This window comes from Myotis lucifugus, unplaced genomic scaffold, assembly GCF_000147115.1.
Source record: "Myotis lucifugus unplaced genomic scaffold, Myoluc2.0 scaffold_318, whole genome shotgun sequence".
Classification (NCBI taxonomy): Eukaryota; Metazoa; Chordata; class Mammalia; order Chiroptera; family Vespertilionidae; genus Myotis; species Myotis lucifugus.
The window spans coordinates 330,646-356,288 of record NW_005871366.1 but is presented as its reverse complement, the minus strand read 5'-3'; the positions used below and the strand labels follow the sequence as shown (position 1 = coordinate 356,288).

At 40.1% G+C, this 25,643-nt stretch overlaps 1 protein-coding gene and 1 pseudogene across 1 annotated transcript in view; both read right to left on the bottom strand.

Moving 5' to 3' along the window:
• UBR2 (ubiquitin protein ligase E3 component n-recognin 2) overlaps window positions 1-25,643 on the bottom strand; it is a 124,980-nt gene that overhangs the window by 3,238 nt on the left and 96,099 nt on the right. Inside the window, 16 exon segments of the mRNA XM_006100547.3 lie at window positions 240-341; window positions 1,838-2,008; window positions 3,225-3,302; window positions 7,293-7,349; window positions 9,342-9,450; window positions 10,670-10,800; window positions 12,366-12,456; window positions 12,901-13,036; window positions 15,403-15,470; window positions 15,723-15,819; window positions 16,519-16,574; window positions 16,964-17,112; window positions 18,372-18,450; window positions 21,126-21,229; window positions 22,676-22,837; window positions 23,926-24,019. Coding sequence (XP_006100609.1) covers window positions 240-341; window positions 1,838-2,008; window positions 3,225-3,302; window positions 7,293-7,349; window positions 9,342-9,450; window positions 10,670-10,800; window positions 12,366-12,456; window positions 12,901-13,036; window positions 15,403-15,470; window positions 15,723-15,819; window positions 16,519-16,574; window positions 16,964-17,112; window positions 18,372-18,450; window positions 21,126-21,229; window positions 22,676-22,837; window positions 23,926-24,019 — 1,684 coding nt within the window.
• On the bottom strand, window positions 5,177-7,286 carry LOC102439907 (annotated as a pseudogene).

The window sequence follows — 25,643 nt, the reverse complement described above, 5'->3', positions numbered from 1 at the left end:
CCCGATGGCCCTCATGACAGTCTAAGGGCTGGGAAAGGGAGTGCCAACCAGGCAGCCAGGTGCCCTCCTTGGAGGAGTCCACAGATACCAGCCATCTCTGCCAGAACGGAAGCCCTGCAGCAGCCTGGGCTGTGAGCAGACCGGCCTCCGAGCCACATGGCTCACCATGTTCACCATGTACTGAAGGCTCCGGAGGCCCAGAGTCAGTGAACCCAGCCCCCCAGGATGGGGGCCCTTACCTGAGTCCCTGGTCAGTCTCCCCATAGTCATCAAGGTACGGAGGAGAATAAAAACAGCCTTTGGTTCTGCCAGCTAAAAATAGCACCTGACATTCCCGTACTCTGTAGAGAGACCATTTACATGTTATACATTACAACCAAGGTTTGGCTTCAGCTCCAAATGGGTTGAAGTCTTTTTTTTTTTTTATTGCTTAAAGTATTACAAAGGATATTACATATGTGTCCTTTTTTTGGGTTGAAGTCTTATAAAAATAAACAACAGCATTTACAGCAGAGACAGAAAAGTATCAACACATCATTAAAATCACTGAAATGACTGTACTGTAAGTCAATATAGTGAGAAAATGGAACATGTGGAATAAGAATTGACAGCTCCCTTAATAGCAGCATTTAAAAAACTGTTAAGTGTGAGAAAGTTAACTTCTAAACATAAAATAGTTATCGGTATTTTTAACCACTATCATGAGAAAATTACCCATTAAAAAATGGTATACAAACATTCTGAATTAGGCTGACTTGAAACACAAAGCAATACCGTACATGACAAAAAGAATTTTGAAATATGACAGACCGGGGAAAATGCTACTGCACATTTCTCCCTAAGGGCTATTTAAAAAAGTGTCTCCTGATCCCTGACAGGTTTGCTTGACTTTTTAAAAATTGAGCTCAATTCAACAGTTATTGAGAACCTATCACATACAAGAAACTGTCAGGCACTGAGATGACTAAGATATGGAGATGGTCTATGCCCCGAGGAGCTCACACTCATGTCACTTCTCTCCTTCAAACCCTGAAATGGCTTTCATCTCACTCAGAGACGACACTGGGATATGCCAGGAGCCACGAGTCTCCCCATGATTCCATCCACTCCAGTGACGCCAGCCTCCTGGCTCTTTCTAATACACGGCAGGAACATTCCCCAGCCACTGTGTACTTGCTGCTCCCTTTCTAGAATGCTCTACCCCTTCTTTAGGTCTTTCTTCAAGTTACTTTTTCAGGGAACCTTCCCTGGTTCCCTATCTAAAATTCAACCCCCAGCTGCCATTTCCTATTCCCCTCCTTTGCACACAGCACTTTCTAAATCCTTACCAGTCTTGTTTATCTCCTGCCTCCCTCACTAGAAGATGAGCCCAGGAAGGCGAGACTTCGGTCTGCTTTGTTGACTACTGCATTCTCAATGCCCAGGATACACAAGGCATAATAAGTATTTGTTGTATGTTGTTGAACATACACAACTATATACATTGACCTGTAATATGTCTGAATCCAAAACCATGACGATACAACAAAAGGAGTAATTGTGACTAAATCTGGGTAGAAAATCTAGTCAGACAACTGAAGTTTCACATTAGAGTGAGGCATGAGGAAAGCAGAACAGAACTGTCATAGGGGTGGGAATGATGGCAATAGAACCAACCAAGTTAGCACGAGCCAACTGTAGGAAAGGAGAAGAAAGGCTCCCCATGTTCTTCAAATGAATACAGAACATGCGAACAGCAGTCTGGTAATTCTCTGCAGCGGCAGTTTTAGTGCCACTCTTTGACAGGCATGCACCACAGTAGAGGCAAAGCTAACAAGCTCCCTCAGGGCTCACCTACCTCAGGAAGATGCCCACTCCAGAACCACAGGAGTAGGTATGAGCCGTGCAAGCACCCACATCCTCCCCTTCCAGTTCAGTCTGGCAGCAGTAGCTATGGGAGCACAGCAGAGTTCCACACACAAGGCACAGAGTTGGGGTTCTGCTCTTATCACCGCCTGATTTGGGGCACCTTCATGGAACAAAACAAAACAAAACAAAAAGCACAAGTCATTGCTCTACAGAAGAGGGGCTGAAGAGCTGGTGGTGGGAAAACCACTGTGAAGCCAAACTGCAACAGCAGGTGGAGCTGAAGATGCCTACACCCTGTGGTCCAGGAAAACTACTTCTATAATTGGGGACACCTCACACACATATACACAAACACATGTACTGGAAACAATCAACAATTAGAGAAAAAAAGAAATAAACTCATCATAGGAGGAAAAATATAAATTCTACTACTATTCAATTGTGAAATACTACATACAGTGAAAAGTGATGAATTAAAAGTTATATATGTCAAGTGTATAAATAAATCTTACAAACAATGCTGAGTGAAAAAGGTGTAGGATATGTACAGTGCAATGTCATTTTACAGCTTAAAACATGCAAAATAATAATAATAAATAAGAATGCTGCTTAGGAATATAAACATTTGCAGTTAACATGTAAATGCCCAGAAATGCTCCCACTCCATTCAGAACAGTGGATCTCTGATGCACTAGAGAAGAGATACATACACAGCTTCAACTGTCTAGGTAACACTTAATTTTCTACACTACTGGTTATTCTTTATGTTACTGGCACATTAAATATATAATCATCTATTAAAAATTACTAAGGGCTCTTATTACTTTATACCGGGTGGGGCAAAAGTGGGTTTACAGTTGTGAGTATACAAAAGACAGTTTCTTCTTATATTATTACTTATTGTATTATTTTCCATACAAACAACTACTTTTGCCCACCCTGAAGTGCAAATTGTTATTTAGATAATGTTTTTTTAATATATTTTTTATTGATTTTTTACAGAGAGGAAGGGAGAGAGATAGAGAGTTAGAAACATCGATGAGAGAAAAACATCGATCAGCCACCTCCTGCACATCTCCTACTGGGGATGTGCCCGCAACCCAGGTACATGCCCTTGACCGGAATCGAACCTGGGACCCTTCAGTCCGCAGGCCGACGCTAGATAATCTTTAATGAACCAAACTTGTTTCCCTATCAGCCCCTTTCCCAAATCTTATTCTGAAACATGGTGGAATGATGCTTTTACAAGTTAACTAGTGTAAAGAATACTGGTGTTACAATTTCCCTACCCAAACAAAACAATGGACAAAATCCCTTAATTCCATGTAGTGTTTCCAGTGGTAGGAAATGCTCAGTTTTCTAATATCAAAACTTACGAGAAATTAGAGGCTTGATTAATGAGGCTGCTGTAATCCTCTGGAAGGTCTATCAATTTGTTAGATTCTCTTGGATAGCTTAAAAAAACACAAACATAAAACCAATTAATATGAGGTCATATCACAGCAATGACAGGATAACTCATTTGTAACTTAGTCGAAACAAATAAAGGTAGATTGAACCCCTGCTGAGAGCTATCACAGTGGTACATGAAGCCACAGTAAAAAATTTAAAAAGTTACACTTAACATAAGACCTTAGGGTTAACATTTTTACTTGAAAAGCTCAGTATAAATCATTAGGACAGTAGACAGTATGTAGATCCTGCCCCATTTAAGTGAAAATGTGGTAACTCTGGGGAGTTGGGGGGAGGGACAGAAAAGGATATTCATTCCCAGGCTTCTACCAAAACAACCTGGTAATTGAGAGCCCAACCACAGAACCTAGGAGAGAGAAGACAGAAAAGATGTGTTTATTAAAGGTGATCTTAAGGCACAATGAGTGGGAGGAGAGAAGTAGAGAACAGGTAAGGTGAGGTACCATGTCATGTTGGCAAGTTAATTCAGATACAATTTAGAACCAAATTCAATTGGTATCTGAGAGCACACTCTCAGGGTTCACACCTGTCCGAAAGGGCCATGTGGTTCAGCCCTTCCCTACTTTCCCTCTGGCAGAGATAGGAGTGGACTGACACCAAGAGGGAGCTCCCTGGACCACAGTACTCATACCAAAATCGCTTGAGGAAAATTTGAGGAGAGGGACATACATGCTAGGAGCCCAACTTAGAGAAATAGATTTGGTAGGTAGGGACCCGAGTATGTTTTAAAGTTTCCAGTATTGTTCTGATGTATACCTCAAGTTGAGAACTACTGTTCCACATCATAAGTTCTGACCGCAGGGTTGAACCAAATGAAACTGGTGGTACTCAACCATTTTTACTTCCCAAAACTGCAATTTCATATTGTTCAACCTAAAAAAATTGTGTATGGTCTCTGGATTTGGGGCAGACTGTGTATAAAATCAAAGAAATAGAACACATAATCTCCTCTAGCCCTCCGATTTTTATGAATATAGCCAGCAGAACCAAGGAGATATTAATAGATGAAATACATCTGTTATGACCTGGTAGAGCATACTGCAGAATCAGAATAGAGCTAATGTCAAAGGAATGAAAAAAATGACTGGTCACCACTTGACAATTAGTGAAGCTGAGTAATATGTGGAGTCTTATTATGCTATTCTTTTATTTTTCTTTCAGAACTGCTTTTATTTGGATAAATGAGCCAAGGAGTCTCATTTGTAACCAAGACGGAATACACAGGATGTTGTTACATTCACACTTAAAAAATATATCTCTATGTACAGGAATTTGCAGATAGATGTAAACATATGTTACTTTCCAAGTACATTCCTCCCCTTCTTCCCGGAGGAAAAAGAAAAAGCCATCCAACCAGGCAACTCCTTCAAAATAACTTTAATATAAAGATGTAGATATCTCAAAACAAAAAAAAGGGGTTCTTCTGACTGACTGGCTATCACAGGAGAGAACACAGAATGAAATGATGACAACAGCTTGACTTCAGATGGAACCGGACTGTTTAAAACTGTATCTAGGAAAAACAGGCAGATTTCTAGAAGGAAATTCACTCCTTATGGAAGCTATTTACTGAGCCAGTATGGCTGGTTCACACGTTCACTAGTATAAAGTCACCTAGAGCAGGACTCTTGGCCTCAGCTGACACCAGCACGGCCGGGTGGCCACGGGCACTGCCGAGGCTGTCCCTACTCTCTAGGTATGGAGGCCCACCTGAGTTCACCTCCTGTGCTCGGTTCATGCCTTCCCATGCTGCAACTGTCTAGCGTTATACAAGATACCCTGCTGCTTACTCATTTCAACTACCCTTCAAGTTAATTAGAAAAACTTTTATTAAAATAAAGGGGGGGAAAAGGCATCAGGTTATCTCATTTAGGCTGTGTGCCCCAGTCCCGACTGGAGGCATGCTAGGTGGGAGTATGTGTGGGGTATGGGTCCAGGGGGGACAGATGGAGGTGGGTAGCTAGCTGGGGGGCAGGCCCAGGCTTGGAGGAGGGTGAGGTGGGACAGTGTGGGTGGGGGGCAGGAAGTTTGGGTTGTAGATGGGTGGAGGTGAAGGGTAGCTTGAAATGGGGGGTGGAATGGTCGGTGGGGTAAGTAAAGAGGCTGGGGGAGGGTACACCAGCTGTGGGGGCGGTTGGCGGGGGTAGACATGGAGATAGTAGGGCAGGTGAGCTGGTGGGCCGTAGGCTGGGGGCAGGGTGCTGTAGGAGGGGCCCTTGGTCTTCATCATGGACTGCAGGCTCTGGGAGCCCTCTTCAGATATGTAGGAGCTGATGATGGACATTCAGTTATGTAGCTGGAGTGTAGTGATGGCAGTGGCTATGGTGGTAGCTGGTGCACAGGGGTTGGGTGGGCCTGGGGAGGAATCTGGATTTTGGGGAGGTCAGTGGAAACCACAGGGCCTGGTGGCTTGGCCTTGCCTAAGGAGCCAAGTGGGGAGGCTTCCGGTCTGGCAGTGGGTGGGCCGGAAGCAATGGAGGGTAAGAGGCTTCAATTTAGTGGTGGTTCTGCTGCTTTGTTCTTCTTTGGGAGAAACAACAGTGGCTCTTTTCACCTGGCGGGGATGACTAGGCTACCAGGATGGCTTCTTGGGCTGTTGGGCTTGCTGTGGCGGTAGTGGTGGCTGGACTGATGGCTGCAGGGCCTTAGGGGATGATTCAGAGCCGACTGTGACGGTGGCACTGGTGGCACTTGTAGTGTAGGGTTGAGTGATGGGGCTGTTGCAGCTGATGAGTCCTTGACGAATAAAGATCCAGGATTTGGTGGCAGATGTCTTCCAGAACATCAACAGGGCCATCTTGCACATACTGCCCCCACCATCTCCGATATATGGGTTTGGAGGTTCATTCTTGTATTTCAAATTTGCATAAACATCCCGCAAGATATATCACTGCCACTGCTATGATCTCTGGTTCCCACTGCAGTGACAAGGATGTGCAGGAACTGTCATTTACAAAGGCCCATGCCATTTGAACCAACTTTCGAATTTTGTTTTATCACCTTTGAGTTGTTTTGCATATTTGAGTAGGAATTAGTATAGATGTACTACCTGTAAGTCAAACTATATAGTCTGTAGTAAGATTTTCTCCAAACCCACTACTTCCTTTGGGTCATCTCCCAACTGGCCAAATTGTACATCATTTAATAGACTACAAGCTGTTTGATGATATCTTTAATTTTTTGTGAGTTTCTTCTACTTTCCCAGCCAGAAAGAGACAACAAGCTCCTGTTACGTATCTTGGGAATTGTTTGAAGGAATGAAACACATACAAGTGATGAAAAGAAATTATTCCAGTTGCCAAAGCATTGTAGTTAGCCCCAAATGTGTGTCCACATCGAAGATGAACTCAATCCCGCCTTGGCAGTACCGGTCTTCAGTGGCTGGATGGAGTCCTTCTAGTTGAGAAGGTGTACGAGCTAAGTCTTTCTTAAATCCCAGTACCAGCATGGTTTTGTGTGGTTCAGGTTTGTTGAGGTTACTGAAGGGCTTAAATTTTCTCTATTGTCCTTCATTTATTTAAGTAGACATGTTCTTTTCAAAAGATTCCCTAAAAATGTTAGAATCCCCTTGCCTCAGGCCCCTCAGACCTCTCTCCTTGCCAACTTCGGCCATTTTGGACGAATATTATACTATTCTTTAAACTTTTGAATAGGTTGAAGTTTTCCATAATAAAAGAAAAAAAATAAAGCTAAGAAAAAAGTAAAAGAGGACCCACATTTTTTCAAGCAAATATTTCAAAAGGTAATTTTGTTATTTGCTTCCTCTGCCAAAAATAATGCATTATATTTATGTTCCTAATTTTGATTTTTTTTACAAACTGTCACCACCATTGGACTAAGAAGAAAAAAATATGAAGACACGATGGCCTACCTCTTGGATTCACTGAAGGTCAGGAAGCCAGTGTTGAAGGAACATAGTACCTGCCTCCCTGCTTCCCGCCCCACCATGTAGTTGACAAAATTTAACTTACCTAATAGCATCTCTTTCACCTTCCAGATATCTTTTAACTTCAATGTGCTGACAGCAACTTTAATGTAATCGGAAAAAAAGAAACAATTTTTTACTTTTGAAAGGTTAGAACTAGAAGTTTTTCTTCTTTAAATCCAGTAAGGGGGGAAAAAATCTTCTTTCTTAATATATTTAACAACTCAAAAAGAAGCTTGGAGGAATACCATATTTTGTCTGCAACTTTTAAAATAAAAAATACGACCCTACAATTTTCTAAAAGAATGCTAAATATATTAAAATTTGTGGCTACATACACAGTTACCCTAATTTGGACACTCTGGAAAAACCAGTATGAATTAATGACAAGCTCTTATTATGTGGAGCTAGAACACTTACATTAAAAAGTTTTTTTTTTATTGTAGTAAAATATACATAACATACAATTTATCATTTAGCCATTTTTAAATGTATAGGTCTGTGGAATTAAGTACATTGACATAGTTGGGAAACTACCACCACCATCCATTTCTAGAACTTTTCCAACTTGACAAATTGTACTTGTTAAACAGTAATTCATTCCTCTCTCCCTAGCCCCTGGCGATCACCATTCCATTTTCTGTCTCCATGAATCCGACTACCCTAGGTTCCTCAAATAAGTAAAAACAGATAGTGCCCTTTTGTGACTGGTCCATCCATATTATGGCTTATATCAGAACTTTATTTATTTATCCATTCATCTGTTGATGGATATCGGCTATTGATGGATACTGGCTCTGAACATGAGTGTACAGTGTATATTTAAGCCCCTACTTTCAATTCTTTTGCAATATATATCTAGAAATGGAACTGCTGGATCATATGGTAATTCTATGTTTAACTTTTTGAGGAACTACCATACTGTTTTCCAGAGTGGTCACACCGCTTTCCATTCCTACCATCAATGTACATGGATTCCAATTTTTCAACATCCTCATCAACACATATTATTGCTGTCTGCCCTTTTAATTATAGCCATCCTAATGGGTGTGAAGTGGTATCTCATTGCTGTTTGGATTTACATTTCCCCAATGACTAGTGACTTTGAGCATGTTTTCACGTGCTCATTGGCCATTTGTACATGTTCTCTGGAAAAATCCTTTGTGCTTTTAAAAATTTTTTTCTGAAAAATTTTTTTTCTTTGGTCATTTTTTAATGGGTTGTTTGCTTTTTTCTTGCTTAGATATAGGAATTCTGGATATACATGTTCTGGATATTAATCCCTTATCAGATATATGATTTGAAAATATCTTCTCTCATTCTGTGCATGAAATAGCCAAATTTTACTTTAAACATTGATCGGCTGCCTCGCATATGTGCTCTGACCAAACACCAAACCCGAACCTTTCAATGCACGGGGTTGAAGCTCCAACCAGCTGAGCCACACTGGCCAGGACAAAGCAGCCAAATTTTATTTTGTTTTAAAACAGCCAAATTTTAAACTAAGGGTATTGGACTAGGTAATCCTTAAGGTACATTTCAGTTCCCCAAATTTATGGAACTGAGTCCTTAATAAGTAAGTTGATCAGAGGAAATAACCATTTCCACCACTACTCTCCTAGAGTATTATTTGTTATAATAACAAATCTGCTTATGTTATTTACCAGCGTGGCAAAAATCTTACCATAAAGGTAAATCATTAACTAAGAAGGCCTAATCATTATAGTTTAAAGTACACGGACTCAATTCTTCCAAGCTCACTACTTGAGAATTTTGCAATATCTGTGATAAATTGAAGTTTGTTTCCATATAATTTCGTTCAATGTAATTAAAAAAAAAGTGTATAGCCCTAACCGGTTTGGCTCAGTGGATAGAACGTCAGCCTGCAGACTGAAGGGTCCTGGGTTCGATTTCGGTCAGGGGCACGTACCTTGGTTGCAGGCACATCCCCAGGAGCGGGTGTGCAGGAAGCAGCTGATCGATCTTTCTCTCTCAACGATGTTTCAAACTCTCTATCCCTCTCCCTTCCTCTCTGTAAAAAATCAATAAAATATATTAAAAAAAAAAAAAAATAAAAAAAGTGTATAATTATTACCTTTCAACCAGTAATTTCGTTATCTCACTATTTTCTTGAAAAAGGCAAATGAGGTTGTTTGGCAGGGAAAGATAGTTACATAACTGTTCAAAATGGCTTGTTCCAGAAACTGTAAATGGAGAAGAAAAGAGTAATACATATAACAACTAGGAGTAGAACCCTGTATTGGAGTAAGCAATAGCAGAGCTTAAAAACAAAAAGCATGAGGAAAGTTCAAAATTGCTAGGTATATTAACTTGTAGGAAGTTAACAAGATGGCACATGGACGGGACCCACAAAAAATGACATAATTCAGAGTGGAGTCAGGTGACTCCTAAGTCAAACTGGTTATAGTTCCTTGGTGTCTGTTTTACCATTTGCAAAATGGTTTACCTGCATGAATATTCTTGGGGTTAGTTATAAACATTAAATCACAAATCAACATCTGAGTGCTCCAGAAAAGTGTAAAGCAGCACAGGAATATAAGATGATTTCACCATGGGAGATGGATTGAAACACTTATTCTAATCACCCCTGTAAATGATTAGGAAGTCTAAATCAGTCTATATGGGGCCTGGGCAACTAGCTGAATGGAGATGCAAGTCAACAAACTTAGAGAGCAGCATTACATGCAGGCACCCTTTGCCAGGCTCTATAGATACAGTAAACTTTAAATCTACCGTTACACTACTTTCATGAAATGAATCAAAATAGAACACAGAAAACAACCATGAAATAGCAAACGAATTCCTACATTAAAATCAGATTTATATGCAAATATGGATATTCTGAACTTGAAAGTTAAAAAACACTTGAAATAGTTTTCACTTTTTAAAAGCCAAAGAACCCAGTTTATGAATAATATATAATTGGACATTTTAACATATGAAAGCAAAATTAGTGTACTTTAGAACATGTAAACATACAAAAAGCATATTACTGAGATCCAATAAAAGCAGACATATAGCCCTGGCTGGCGTAGCTCATTGGTGGAGCATTGACCTATGAACCAGAAGGTCACGGTTCGATTCCCAGTCAGGGCACATGCCTGGGTTGTGGGCTCGATCCCCAGTGTGGGATGTGCAGGAGGCAGCCAGTCAATGATTCATCATTGATGTTTCTATCTTTCTCTCCCTCTCTCTTCATCTCTGAAATCAATAAAAATAAATTAAAAAAACCCAGACATATAAATACACATTTTTATTCTATAATTGTGTACATCACCATAGTCAATTAGCTATATTCTAAGTTTTTAATCTGTTTTCATTTTTGCAAGTTACCTTAATTCTAAGCTGCTAGAGTGAAAGACTACATACATTTCCTACATTTTGAAAGAAATTATAAGTTACCTTGAATTTCAGGTGGGGAAGGAACTCCATTTAAGTAATGAAAAAACAGAGCAGAACATTTCAGGAAGGGCATGATGCCAGCTCTGACACTCCTCCACAGGTGCCAGCCAGAGGGTATTTCTTTCAAAGCACTAAGAGAAAAATGAAAATAGAAACATTTAAAAGAAAAGGTCATTCTAGTCACAGCATAATGTGGGTAGCCCTGACTATAATAGAATGTCAGTTATAAAATGGTGATATAGCCCTGGTCGGTTGCTCCATGGTTTGAGTGTCAGCCCGTGGACCAAAGGGTCTCAGGTTCCATTTCTGGTCAAGGGCACTGCAGGTTTAATCCCCTGGCCACGTCAGGGCACAAGCAGGAGGCAACTAATCAATGTGTCTCTCTCATGTCAATGTTTCTCTCTCCCTCCCCCTCCTCCCTCCCTCCCTCCCACTCTAAAAATCAATGGAAAAAATATCCTCAGGTGAGGATTAAAAAGTAAAAATGAATAATAAAATAACATGGTGATATAGCTTCAAATGTTGTTATTAAAATTTATAATAACATAAAAAGAAAAATCAGAAAATAAAAACTATCCACTATTCTAGAATTTTTATCAGCAGGCACTATTTTGGCAAACTATTTTCATACTAATTGGTCTAACTTAGTTATAATTTAATATATGAAATTTAAAATTAACATGCTTTTCAGAATATCATAAATGCAATATTCTGGAACACAGCAATCATAACTGATACCAATTATTCCCCTGCAAGCAAGCACTTAGACTGCTTTAAATTCTTTGCTAATATAAATAATATCAGAGTGTATACATTTAAGCCTATAAGTTTTTAATATATATATATATTATATATATATATATATATATTTTTTTTTTAATTGATTTCAGAGAGGAAGGGAGAGGGAGAGAGAAATAGAAACATCAATGATGAGAATCATTGCTTGGCTGCCTCCTGCATGCCCCACAAGGGGGTGTCGAGCTTGCAAACCCAGGCATGTGCCCTGACTGGGAATCTAACCGTGACCTCCTAGTTCACAGCTCAACGCTCAACCACTAAGCCATGCTGGCTGGGCAGGTTTATCCATATATTGGATTATTTTGTTAGTGTGGATTCTCAGAAATGGGATAACTTGGTAAAGAAACAAAACAAAAGTTCTTGACATATACTATGAGGAAGCTAAATGAAGTTGTTGTACCAATTCAAAAGGACTCCAACAATATGTCAGGTTCGAATAATTTCACTGCATTCCTGCCAGTCTTGATATTGCCTTAAAAACAGATTAGGCCAATTTAATTCCTAGTGAGATAATGTTTTAGAATAGCACTTTCCAAAATAAATTCCATGTCTCCATGTACCATATCCTAAGCAAAAGAAGGGTTCCATGGCCAAGTAAATGTGAGAAGCTCTGAGAATTCTTTTGTAAAACATCAACTGTCCTGGCCAGTGTGGCTCAGTTGGTTGGGCGTCAGCCTGTGCACCGAAAGGTTGCAGGCTCCATTCTTGGTCAGGGCACATGCCCATGTTGTGGGCTTGATCCCTGGAAGGGGGCATGCAGGAGGCAGCCAATCAATGTTCCTCTCTCTCCAAAAATCATTAAAAACAACAACAATAAAAACATGTCAACACACAGCACTTTCCCTTATTTACAAATAAGTGCCTTTTTCATGCTATCATGTAAAGATTATGATCCCACCTTCCTGTACACTGGCGAAGTGTTTTATACAAAGCAAGAACTGCTAATTCTTCTTCACCAGCAGGAGTTTCTTGATCCATTCCATTCTCTTCTGAAAGAAAAGGAAATAGTACTCTGTATTTGCCTATTAAGTGGATTGGTGACCACGTCATTTAAGCACTCAAATATAGCATGAAAATACTCCCACAAAACACACAGAACTTAAATTCCTCAGGTGTGAGCACAGTATTGCTCTCCATCATAATAAGGAGCCTGCAGGCTTTGAGAATGAAGCTGTGCTGATTCAGGGTGCCCGGTAGCATGCAGTGAGCTAGATCAGCAAAACATACAGTCTATGGTACTCAAATATGACTAAACTTATAAAATAAAAATGACTCACATTGTTAAGGAATTTTAATAGGAGAAAGAAATTTGTTTCAAAGTTTGTCACATTAAACAATACGGACAAGTAGCCTAATTATAATTTATATACTATTCTCATCCAAGTACCTTTTCCTTTAATACTTCCTTCAAGAAGCTGACAAAAAGGAGTTACCTGAACATGAGGTAAGTAGGATCTGGATGATGTGTGCCATAGTAACCAGATGGAAAATATGGAGGTCTCCAGTGCCAAGGCTGATCCCTGAAAAATCCTGACACTGCAACGCAGGGAAAGCAAGCACCAAGCCCACCTAGATACCAAATATAGAGTGTCAGACAGCTTGCCTTTCCCTTCACACCTAAACGTGTTTCCATCTTATTGATATGACCCCCTTTGGAGCTCAGCTCCTCCCTTTAAGAAATCTTTGTTCTTAAATAGCATATACATTAGAAATCCCACTTGAATTGGCTAAACGAAATTCCTTTTAAGAGTAGAGTCTTGATGGGTACTATCATTTCATTTATTCAGTGATTCCCCTCTATAGAACTTATCCTATCTAATGAAGAGGGAATATACTAATTGACCCTCAAGCCATTGCAAAGATGGCGGTGCCCACAGCCAATAAGGAGGGAATATGCTAACTGCTGCCCCGCCCTCAAAGATGGTGGCGCCCACAGCCACAAGATGGCCAGCATGGGAGGGCAGTTGTGGGCAATCAGGCCAGTAGAGGAGGGCAGTTGTGGGCGATCGGGCTGGCAGGGGAGCAGTGAGGCATCGATCAGGCTGGCAGGGGAGTGGTTAGAGGGTGAGCAGGCTGGCAGGCAGAAGAAGTTAGGGGCAATCAGGCAGGCAAGCGGTTGGGAGCCAGCAGTCCCGGATTGTGAGAGGGATGTCCGACTGCCTAAACCGGCAGTCAGACATCCCCTGAGGGGTCCCAGATTGGAGAGGGTGCAGGCTGGGCTGAGGAATCCCCCCGCCCCCCGCCAGTGCACAAATTTTGTGCACCGGGCCTCTAGTTGTAAATAATCCTATATAATAAAAGCCCAGCGACTGAATGGTGGAACAACCAGAACGAACTGTTGAGCAGTCGCTATGATACGCACTGACCGCTAGGGGGCAGACGCTCAATACAGGAGCTGCCCCCTGGTGGTCAGTGCGCTCCCATAGTGGAAGCACCGCTTGGTGACTGTGAAGAGCAGCGCTCCCGCAGCGGGAGCAGCAGCTCAGAGGGCAGATCCACAGCTGTTGAGTGGCTGTTCCCGCAGCAGGCTGATCCCCTGCAGGCCATGCCCCCCCCCCCGCCCCCTCCCCCCCAGTACACGAATCCCATGCACCAGGCCTCTAGTAATAAAAATAATAGCCTTGGCTAGTGAGGCTCAGTTGGTTGGGTGTCGTCCTGTGTACCAGGAGGTTGCTGGTTCAATTCCCAGTCAAGGGCACATGCCCGGGTTGCGGGCTCGATCCCCAGTGGGGGGCATCAGGAGGCAGCTGAACGATGTCTCGCTCTCACATTGATGTCTCTCTTTCTCTCCCTCTCTCCTCTCTCTCTCTAAAAGTCAAAAAACTATTCTAATGAAAAACAAGCAAACAAAAAACAGTTGAAATCTTTCTAGGAGCAAGCAGTGGAAAAAGCATGGATTTTGGACCTACAATGATCTAGCTATGAATTCCAGCTCCTCTTATGAGCTTTTTAGACAAGTTAACACCTCTGAGTCTCAGTTTCCCTGTTAGTAAACTACAGATGATATACATGTGTTTTTAATACTTCAGTAGCAAGGCTGTAAAGGACTAAATAAGAATGCATGTGAAAGCAGTCAGGTCTACAATAAGTGTTAGCTCTCCTACTACCTCCTGCTGCCTATACGATGGTGGTTTCACAGGAGCGATGGGAACAGTCACAAAGGCTAACACTTACTAGGGACACAGTGCTCTAAGCTCCTCACACTGATCATCCCACTGAGTTCTGACACATTGTATGAGGTAGGTACTAACCAACTTAAAGGTACAGAATCTGATGCCCAAAGCAATTAAGGAAACAGCACTTGAGGCTGCTGCCTGTGGCACTGCACTCAATGTCCTGAGGAAGGGGACCCTTTGAGGTGGGGCTGAAGTTCAGCCAGTGGTGTGTCCTGGCACCAGCCTGCCCAGAAGACATACCTTTCCCTAAATCACACAAAGGAGATTTCTATTGCTAAGTAGTGTGACCACAGACAGGGCTGTATCTGCTCAATAGCACTGTATGGGTCAGCAGCAACCCTTAATCACTAGTATTATTTTTACGTCTCTGTAGGCAAGAAGCATAGAGAGTTGAAAATTATTTTTTAAAATATATTTTTTATTGATTTCAGGGAGGAAGGGAGAGGGAGAGAAATATCAATGATGAGAATCATTGATCAGCTGCCTCTTGCACACCCCCAACTGGGGATTGAGCCCGTAACCCGGGTATGTGTCCTGACCAGGAATCAAACCATGATCTCCTGGTTCATGGGTCGATGCTCAACCACTGAGTCACACAGGCCAAGCAATGTTTTCTTTTTGAGGCCTCTCAGAAAGAACTATATTCAGAAGTGGTAGGATGGTAACTCCTCCTGTCTGCCTCTGTAATTTTCACTAGTCTAAGGTAAAGTTCTATTGTACAATAAAGGAAATGTCAAACACAAATTACAAGATACTCACCAATAAATGAAACATGTCAATATCTAATATGCATGGAAGGTCTCCATAATTGTCATTAGGCACCAATGCTAAATATTTAAAGAAAAAATACATTAGCACATTTCATATGCCAACATAAGTATTATTTTAAAAATGTATATAACCTAGTTTACATTTACCTTTTTGCAAGATATATATGAATTTGTAAGCTAGAACTTGTATATAAAACAAACAGTATTACCAAAATATTTCCCTTATAATGGAGAGAAGTTGCATGACTAAAAACAAAATTATAGATGAAAAATTACCATAACATCTATGGTACATGTATTAATACTCACATGCAAAAAGTTTACAAAAGTGCCCTTGCACCACTGAAAGTAATGCAACTGTCCAATGCGCTGCAGCGAATCTTGTTAGTGACCTAAGACAGTCATCCTGAAATAGATTGACACAAAGAAGCCAGCATAAGAAGTAGTTCTCTCTTTTGAGGACTGCTAGTTCAAAATACAGCCAATTGAAGCAAAGCTAGACGCACAATGAAATCTCTCTAAATGGTATGCAACTGAATTTATGATATCTTTAAAAAAAATGTTTTTTATTGATTTTAGAGAGAGAAAGGAAGAGAGGAAGAGAGATATTGATAGGTTGCCTCCCATACACACCCCAACCAGGGTGATTCTACATGAATCAAATTACATGATTTTACTCTTAAGGACAATTTTATGATGTAACTGACACTAGCTACACAGTAAAAATTAGCTATCTTTGACTGTATATTTCTCTTCCTCATTTTTCTAGGCATAAAATGTACTGTTTTGACATCAGTGTGTACTTAATTTAAATGTCGCTTATGAAAGGTAGTCACATGTGGAGAACAAGCACTGTTTTTATTTTTTTTCCCATCTTTTCATGTGTTTAACTAAGAACTCTAGATGAAAAGAGCTGAAGTCTATTTAAAAGAAAAACTAGAAATTAAACCACAAACATTACTTCTTCAATATCAGTATAGAAAATGGGTTTACTATGAAATGAGTAAAGCTATGCCTAAATAACCAATTCAGTTTTTAAGGTTTAAAAAAAGCAGAACCAAAGAATTTTCATTCTACCATTCTGTGAATTGAGTAAATAACTTACCAGTCTGCAAGGCAAAGGACCAAATAATGGTTTATCTTCATCACTTAAAATTCTTTCTGCAGATTAAAAGTGATTAAGATGATAAATTTTGTATGTATATTTTATCACGATTTCAAAAAATAGTATAAACATTCTTTTTGGAGAAGCACAATACTGTCAGGTTTTGAAATTTCCAAGTCATTATACATGAATGAACTTTGGATGAAAAGTAAAAATTAAAACACATTCCCTCAACTGACAAGAAGCTAAATCCCCACCAAAATGAGTTCTCTGTTGCTGGTTAATTTACAACCTGTCAATCTAATATTTTGTCAGTATGTTGCATTTCCTACTTCAAGGTCTTCATATTTTGCCCACTTTAAACATGTCATGTAAATACAGGCTTCTACACATAACTCATGTCCATGTATGCTTGTGACTTAATGAGAGACTTTAAATCTCTTACCTATGCTTTGGATGGTGTATGCACAACTACCCCAACACATTATGGGCACACGGGGATCTTCTTCATTGGGATGAACCTTTAGTCCAACCTTGTAAGTAGCAGTTCCAAATGTTGTTAGCATTTCTTTTATGCTATCAGAATAAGGGTTCCTGAAATGAACACAGAGAGGATTAGCTCAAAACAATGTGCTCACATCAAATGTTTCAGATTCTTAACAGCTATTTGCTATGTTGGAACTGAACCACTTAAACTACCTAAGGCAGTTGTATGCAAATTAGTAACGAGGAGAATAGGAGATCTAGCCAAATAAGAGGAACATAGCCAGGGGAATTGCTAGGCATCTGAAAGATCTATTGTAGCATTTGGGGGGTGGGGGCGGGGAGTGACACCTATAGAAAACCAAGTACATGAAAAAAAAAACAAGGCAATTATTAATCACAGGAAAGACAAAATTATAAAAGAAAAAATGTATAATTATAACCCGTAACATGTATCTGTAGCAACAATTATAATGTAAACAATGCCAATGGATTTAACCAAAAATTGTGGAAGAACTCTACTGGGAGACTGGTAAGGAGCAGTGGGTAGGGTTGAGGTAACAGCTGAATACTAAATTGCTAGCCAGTCAACACAAATTACTGTTTAGAAATGATAAATCAAAACAGAAGCTAACTAACTGTTGTAACTAGAAATATGGAAGTAAACAGCAGGACTGGGGAGAGGTAGGGGGAATGTGGGAGGCATAGGACTGATGTTTTTTCTACTTAAGCGCTATTTTTATTGTGTTACTTAGTACATGCCAGGAATAATGTTCAGGTGGCTTTACATGTATTATGTCACTTTAACCTCATAATACTTTACAGATGAGGAACCTGAGGTACAGAGAGATCAAGCAATTTGTACAGCTGCACAGCTAGTAGGCAGTGCTACTAGGAACCGAACCAAGCAGTCTAGCTCTAGAATTTATGCTATACTTTATAACTAATTGGCTACGGGGTAAAAGAGGATAAAAATACTCTAGATTTGATCCTGGGTTACTAACAAGTTGGTGGGGCCATAATAGGTATATGGAGATCAGAAGTTAGGAAAGCACAGGATGTGGGGGGAACTGAGCAGTTTGGATTTAGATGTATTGATGAGGTGTTGTTAAGGAAAGCCAGATAAAGGGGTATAATAGGGAGTCAGCAATTCGAACTAGGAGAGGTTGGTGAGAAACATGCCATGTAATTCTTAGGTTCTGATCAATATACTGGCAATAAATATCATCATGCAATGCTTAAATCTCAGAATTCAACATCAATGTCCTATAATATTTTGCTTCCAGCTTACAAATCATATTCTTACTAACTGCTAACTTAACTTTCGTTTCAAGTGGGCCAAGCTTGAAAGGAATAAATAATGTACTCACTTAGGATGAAAATCAGGCCTAAACCCTTCAGGGAGCTGCAATTCATCCATATTTTCTGAATTCTTTGAAGAGGCAATATCTATAGAAACAAGTATTTTATATCATTATTCATCAGTCCACAATATTTTTGTGAATGTCCAACATAAATTTCATTCTAAATATAGGTCAAAGAAATTAGAAACTACAGGAAAAATTTCCATTAATAAAAGCTTGCATAACATGCATTCAGAGCATGTGAAATCCCACTGCTCTGATTGATCAAGGCACCTTCTTTAGTAATCTGTGCTTTTCCTAATAGTAGAACCACTTGAACATAGCTAGGGAAGGTAGGAAAAGGAGGAGTTTGCTGTTTTGTTTTTTATAAAAATCAATGATATAAATTCTGCTCAGATTGCTCTCCCTGCGTTATAATTGCAGTGCATGCTGTGAAACTTGGGAAGCCTTTGGTAATGCCAACAATAAAATTAATTAGGCCACTGAGAGCTGAAGCTAGCTCTGTAAGAGACAGTTACATTCGCCCACCATCAGAAGCTCTTTAATAACACGGGGGGATACATGAGAAGTAGTATCCTATCTAATAAAGAGGGAATATGCAAATCGACTGCCATGCCATAACAAAAGATGGCTGTGCCCACAGAGGAGGCCAAGTTCCCGTAACGAGCCTTAATGAGCAATCAGCAGGGACCTGAGGCTGCGTGGCGCTGGGCCAGGGCGGGGACCTGAGGCTGTGCCCCCCGCCTGGTGGGGCTTGACGGGGGACCTCAGGCTGTGCCCCCCGCCTGGCAGGGCTTGACGGGGGGACCTCAAGCCGCGCCCCCCACCCCGGTGCCAGGCCGGGGGACCTGAGGCTGTGCCCCCCCCCACTCCCCCCCCCCGGGGCTTGATGGGGACCTCAAGGCGTGCCCCCTGCCCCAGCCCGGGGGACCTGAGGCTGCGCCCCCTGCCTGGCGGGGCTTGATGGGGAACCTGAGGCCGCGCCCCCCGCCCCAGTGCCGGGCCAGGCGACCTGAGGCCGCACCCCCCACCCGGTGGGGCTTGATGGGGGTCTGGATCTAGCCCAGTGATGGCGAACCTTTTGAGCTCGGCGTGTCAGCATTTTGAAAAACCCTAACTTAACTCTGGTGCCGTGTCACATATAGAAATTTTTTGATATTTGCAACCATAGTAAAACAAAGACTTATATTTTTGATATTTATTTTATATATTTAAATGCCATTTAACAAAGAAAAATTAACCAAAAAAATGAGTTTGCGTGTCACCTCTGACACGCGTGTCATAGGTTCGCCATCACTGATCTAGCCCAATGGGGGTGGGGCCAGCTGGTTTGGGTCTCGTGTGTTTTCGAGGCTCATGTGGGCAGGGACTTAACTCTGGTTCCCGCGGCGTGCCCCAGACTCTGACAGGAGGAAGATTTTCATATACATTTTACTAATTTTCTTTCATCTCTGACACTTCCATTATAGAGAAAGGGCAAATAGCAATATTAAAATATTTCCTCTAATTAATTCCATTTAATGTGCACGAATTTCTTGCACCGGGTCACTAGTTTATTATAAACCTCACATAAGCTAGTGGCTTTTCAAGGAATAAGAAGTAACACAGTCAAGTCAAATGTAGTTCATTAAGACAAAGTAAGCCAAATTTTAAAATGAGAGGTTTCATTTAAAAAATATTATGTTGCCTGGCCAGCATGGCTCAGTGACTGAGCATCGATCTATGAACCAGAAGATCATGCTTCAATTCTCGGTCAGGATACATGCCCAGGTTGCAGGCTCAATCCCTCATGTGGGGCATGCAGGAGGCAGTGGATCAATGATTCTCTCTCATCAGTGATGTTTCTATCTCTCTCTCTGAAATCAATAAAAACATTTAAAAAAATATTATGCTAAGTGAATAAGCCAGTTAGAGAAAGACAGATATCACATAATCTCACTTATAAGTGGAATCTAAAGAACAAAATAAACTAATAAAATACGTCTCGAGACATGGATGCATAAAATAGAATAAAAAACTGGGGTTGGGGTGGGAAGAGACAAGAAGAGATTAACCAAAGAACATATATGCCGCCGGAAGCCAATTCCAGCATCATGTAGTAATTGCAAGAGTTTCATCAAAAGGTTGATGGAACTTGGGGACTCAACAAGGGCTGAGTCACATATTGGGAATGGCTGACAGCATTTCCCCAAACCTGAAAAGGATGCATTAAATTGATTGTTCGCTGCCAGACAGCTCAAGGCATCTTAATCTACATGTTATTGCCTCCTACTGGCCAAACACCTGAACAGCCGTAGGCTAATACTTCCAATCTGACAATGGACTCTGTATACAAAACCCTACCCTTTGAAGTGTATATCTTCACCTCGCCTCAGGACAATATGTGTTAATAAAAAGCATGGGGTCCTGAGACGAGGAGATCTTAGTTTCTTAAGCTAGGCTCCTCTGACCTCCAAATGCCTTTCAAAATTATATTTCGTCTCTGGACTCTTACTTAAATTACACCAGCCCCTTTTCCAGATTGCTGAACCCTTCTTAATGCTGGAACAAGCACCCTGGCAATATGCATACATGCATAACCTATAGACACAGACAATAGCATGGGGAAGGCCTGGGGTGGGGTGGGGGTTGAGTGGAGAGGGGCAAAAAGGGAGAAAATGGGAGACATTTGCAATACTGTTAACAATAAAATAAAATAACAATCTTAAACAATTCCTTCTGGACTTTAGGGAAAAATGAAAGCAGATTATCAGAACTTACTAGGAATACTTTCTTCTTTCCTAAGAATCTGTAATGCTTTTATTTGCTGAGATATGGTTCTAATCCACTGAGTCAGATTTGGTTGGTCTGAAAAATTTAACCTGCTAGAAAAAATTATAAAAAGTATTTAGTAGTTTGTTGTTGTTGCTTAGTTAAGATATAAAGACTCCTTAAATGATCATGGGCCTAATATTTTAAACATATTTTTGCCAATGGAAATAGAAATATATTATTTGTTACTATGATGCTAATAACATTATTTGTCAAAAACTTCACTTTTTTCAGTATTGGAATTTGCAAGTATTTCTGAAATATCACAGTCCTCATACCACCACCATTATTTACTGAGTGCTTATTATGTGACAAGCACTTAACAATATTTGTAAAGCATTTAACAATATTAGATTCAATCCTCAAATATTAATGAAACCGGTTATATTATTATCCCCATTTTACAGATGAGGAAACTGAGGTTTAGCACCATGTAACTTGACTAGGCCATCTAAGGAACAGATCTGGCATTCAAACCCAGTCATATCAGACTCCAAAGCCTTTATTCTTCATTATTATGCCAAAATTGGCTATTATGGAAAAAATACAAAACCTAAACCACAAAAGTGAGGTGAAATCCAACAAAGGTGTTTTTTTTCTCCATGTAGTGAATCCTTAATCTAACAATGATTAATTTATCAGTTCAACTACAGATAAGTCAATACCATGATTTTCTTTTGTGATTAAAAAGCATGAGCTTGCAAGGCTGGCCTGGCTCAGTGGTTGAGCGTTGACCTATGAACCAGGAGGTCACGGTTCGAATCCCAGTCAGGGCACATGCCTACTTGGCGGGCTTGATCCTCAGTGTGGGGCCTGCAGGAGGCAGTCAATCAATGATTCTCTCATCATTGACGTTTCTATCTCTCTCTCCCTTTCCCTTCCTCTCTAAAATTAATAGATTCATATTCATAAAACTTAAATTAGTATTTGTTCATGTAGATACCATAAGTCTAAACTGAGAAATGAAAATCAGATTTAAATAGTAGACAGTATTAAATCCATATTTTGAAATAAGTCACACCTATTAACTAGAAGCACCCTAAAATTTTTGAAATGACAAAAATTATCAATTTTAAATACACCAAGAGATTTTCATTGTTTTGGCCCAACTCCTGAAGCTATTATCAGCCAGTAATTTGCAAAAAAAATTATATTTAATTGTTAGAATATTCAATAAAGTCCATTTGAGCTTCTGTTCTCTCCCCTATCAATTTACTGAGCATCTCTTGAAAAGTAAACAGGATCCTAGAAATAAAGACAGTTTTCATGAATACATAGGAATTTTCTATAGTGTCTATGGATAAACAAGAAATTGTTAATTTCTGGCCTATTTCTTTCTAAAAACCAAAATATTTATTAGGCCTGCTAGAAGAAATGACTAAATAAAAAGTTTGGAAAGTATCTGGAAAACATTATACAATTACCTAGATTCCCCCCTCTAGGCTTATTTCATTATCTTCAAAGGCAATGATATAAAGATTTTATGAGCCAAAACTTACTTGTTAAAAATATTTCTTGGAGGAAGCAGCAGAGGAATAACAGTGTTACTCAAGCACTCACAAAGGGGACAAAGGAATTCTCCATTTTCTACATCATAGCTTGTATGTAAACGTAATCTCTGTTGCCTTCGCTGTTCTTTAGCTTGAACGGAATCAAAATACCTTTACAATTAGAAAACATGAGGGATCAAAAACAACGGTAATTTTTTTCAGTAAGTACCATAAGCCTCAATATTTTAAACAATTTGTTTTCACAAATAATGCAAAAATAAAAATCTTAACATGAACTGAATTATTTTTAATACTGGCACTTTAATTTTTGAGTTGCTTTAATTATCAGAATGGGTTCTAAGAGTTCTAAAACAGGAAAATTTGCGGTTATCCCAACTTAGCGTGGGGAGCCATGGCAACCTCAGGAAGTAACAAGTACACTGTAAAAATATTTTCTTTCTTTTTTTAAAAAATTTTTTATTGCTTAAAGTATTACATAGGGTATTACATATGTGTCCTTTTTTCCCCCCTGCCCTTGACAATCCCCTGGCCCTCCCTACCCCGCAGTGTCTTATGTCCATTGGTTATGCTTATATGCATGCATACAAGTCCTTCGGTTGATCTCTTACCCCCCTCCCTCCTGCCCCCAACCTTCCCCGGCCTTCCCGCTGCAGTTTGACAATCTGTTTGAGGCAGCTCTGCCTCTGTATCTATTATTGTTCAAAAGTTTATAATGGTCTCTATTATCCATGAATGAGTGAGATCATGTGGTATTTTTCCTTCATTGACTGGCTTATTTCACTTAGCATAATGCTCTCCAGTTCCATCCATGCCGTTGCAAATGGTAAGAGTTCCTTCTTTTTTACAGCAGCATAGTATTCCATCGTGTAGATGTACCACAGTTTTCTAATCCATTCATCTACTGATGGGCTCTTAGGCTGTTTCCAGATCTTAGCTATGGTGAATTGTGCTGCTATGAACATATGGGTGCATAAAAATATTTTCTTCATCTAGTTTGTTAGTGGACATAGATCCCCACATTAAAAAATATAGCTGATATACTATAAAATTTGTCATTCCTTTATATGTATGACAAAGCAACTCAATTTTAATTGTTATTTATTAGGCAGTGATGTGGAGTTTTTCTTTAACATTTTTAGTTCTTTTTCCCCTTTTTTAGAATGGAATTTCCTATATATAAAAATTCAATTTTGAACCTTTGAATAAGCTTTTCTTGACCAATATTAAGAATATATTACCTTTGCCAACAATGGGCATGCATAACGTGTCCACAGCTACCAGTGTGTGTTCCACAAGACAGATCAGGGTGCATGAATAATGGATCGTATTTTTCTGCATTACAAACAAACAAACAAAACCCAAGCATTTAGTTTTCCCATAACATATGTAAAACTTTACTTTGTGAAATCCTTGATAAGGGCTTGTAAACTTGAAATGAAATGCTAGTTTATTCCTTTCCTTTGAAATACCAATGATTTATGCAAGACCCTGGATTATTTAGAAAGCAGGACCCTTTAACTTTCATCACCCTGAGCAAATAAAACATCCCTGAATTGTTAAATAAAATTGGAATTCTGGCCGAAACCGGTTTGGCTCAGTGGATAGAGCGTCGGCCTGCGGACTCAAGGGTCCCAGGTTCGATTCCGGTCAAGGGCATGTACCTGGGTTGCGGGCACATCTGCATTTAACGCCTTCAGGGCAGCTGGGTCACAGTGATCTCTAGCAAAACAGATGCTTTGGCAGCAATGGGGCACTCCCTAGAGAAGATTCCGCCTAATGACAACCCATGCAGAGAAGAACCCCAATCACTGGACCAGGGTCCAAGTAGCAGCAAAATATCCAGGACAGCAACCCAGACCAGAGGTGGGGAAAAGGGAAAATCAGTTTCTGCTCTGGTGCTAATTTTTAATATTCAAAGAAAATGAAAAATAAAGACAACCATAATATGGGTGGCTGGTTTCTTTTGGAATATTTCGAGTTCTCTGTGTATAGTAAATTAGTATTATCCTAGAAATTCTATAACATTATAGAAAGAATTACTCAAGTTTCAATTTGATTGATAGAATAGTGAAAATATCACAGTTAAAGAAAATCTGCTTACAGCCAGCCAACGTTTTCTTCTTCATGAAATAACAAAATAAACAAACTTGGCGACTTTATCTTTTATCTCGAATGAAATTATAAATTGCCTGGTTCAAATGACCATTTCAAAAGATGAAAACAGACCAATATTTCCTAACTGGGTGCTTGACAGTCACACTATGCAGACTTTCCTTATAGAGAAAAGGTAATCTTACCAGTGAGTTTTCAAACCTCCTTTCAGTCCTACAGTGTGAAAGGCACTTGCTACCTAAATGCTTTGGAAAGTCCAAAGACAGTTTCTACTCTCAAGAAATTTACTGGTATTGCTGAAGCATATGCACATATGAACAACTCTAAGAGGAGAGACAAAAGTGTCTATGGTGGACACAATAACGTGCAGCCTAGATGCCTCTGCAGGAATTATGACTTACTCCCTCAGCAGTAGGAAGACACTCACTGTCATTCCTCTTTAAGGGATGACTGCTTTGCTCAAGGTCACACCTCTTTCCAGAGGACCCCAAAAGCAGTCACTGATCAGTTTCCAGGTGCAAAGACCAGTCCCCTTGCCCCAACTCAGCATGCCTCTGGAGGGCCAACCAGCTGAGCTCCCATGGGACTGTGTGAGGGCTTTTGTGACAGATTAACTTCTCCCTTGCCCAAACTTGCTTCCTTCTCCCCGTCCCACACATGTTGATGCCAAGGCTCTCCCTAATAAATGTCCCAAACGGCAATCTCTATCTATCTCAAGAATTTTTCTGGGGAGAAAAGAATAAAAAGAATCTTTCTGGGGAACCCTATCTGAGATACAATCACTACTCTAAGCCAGAATCTGACTCAAGGATTGCTTCTCACATAGGTAACTCATACAACTGTT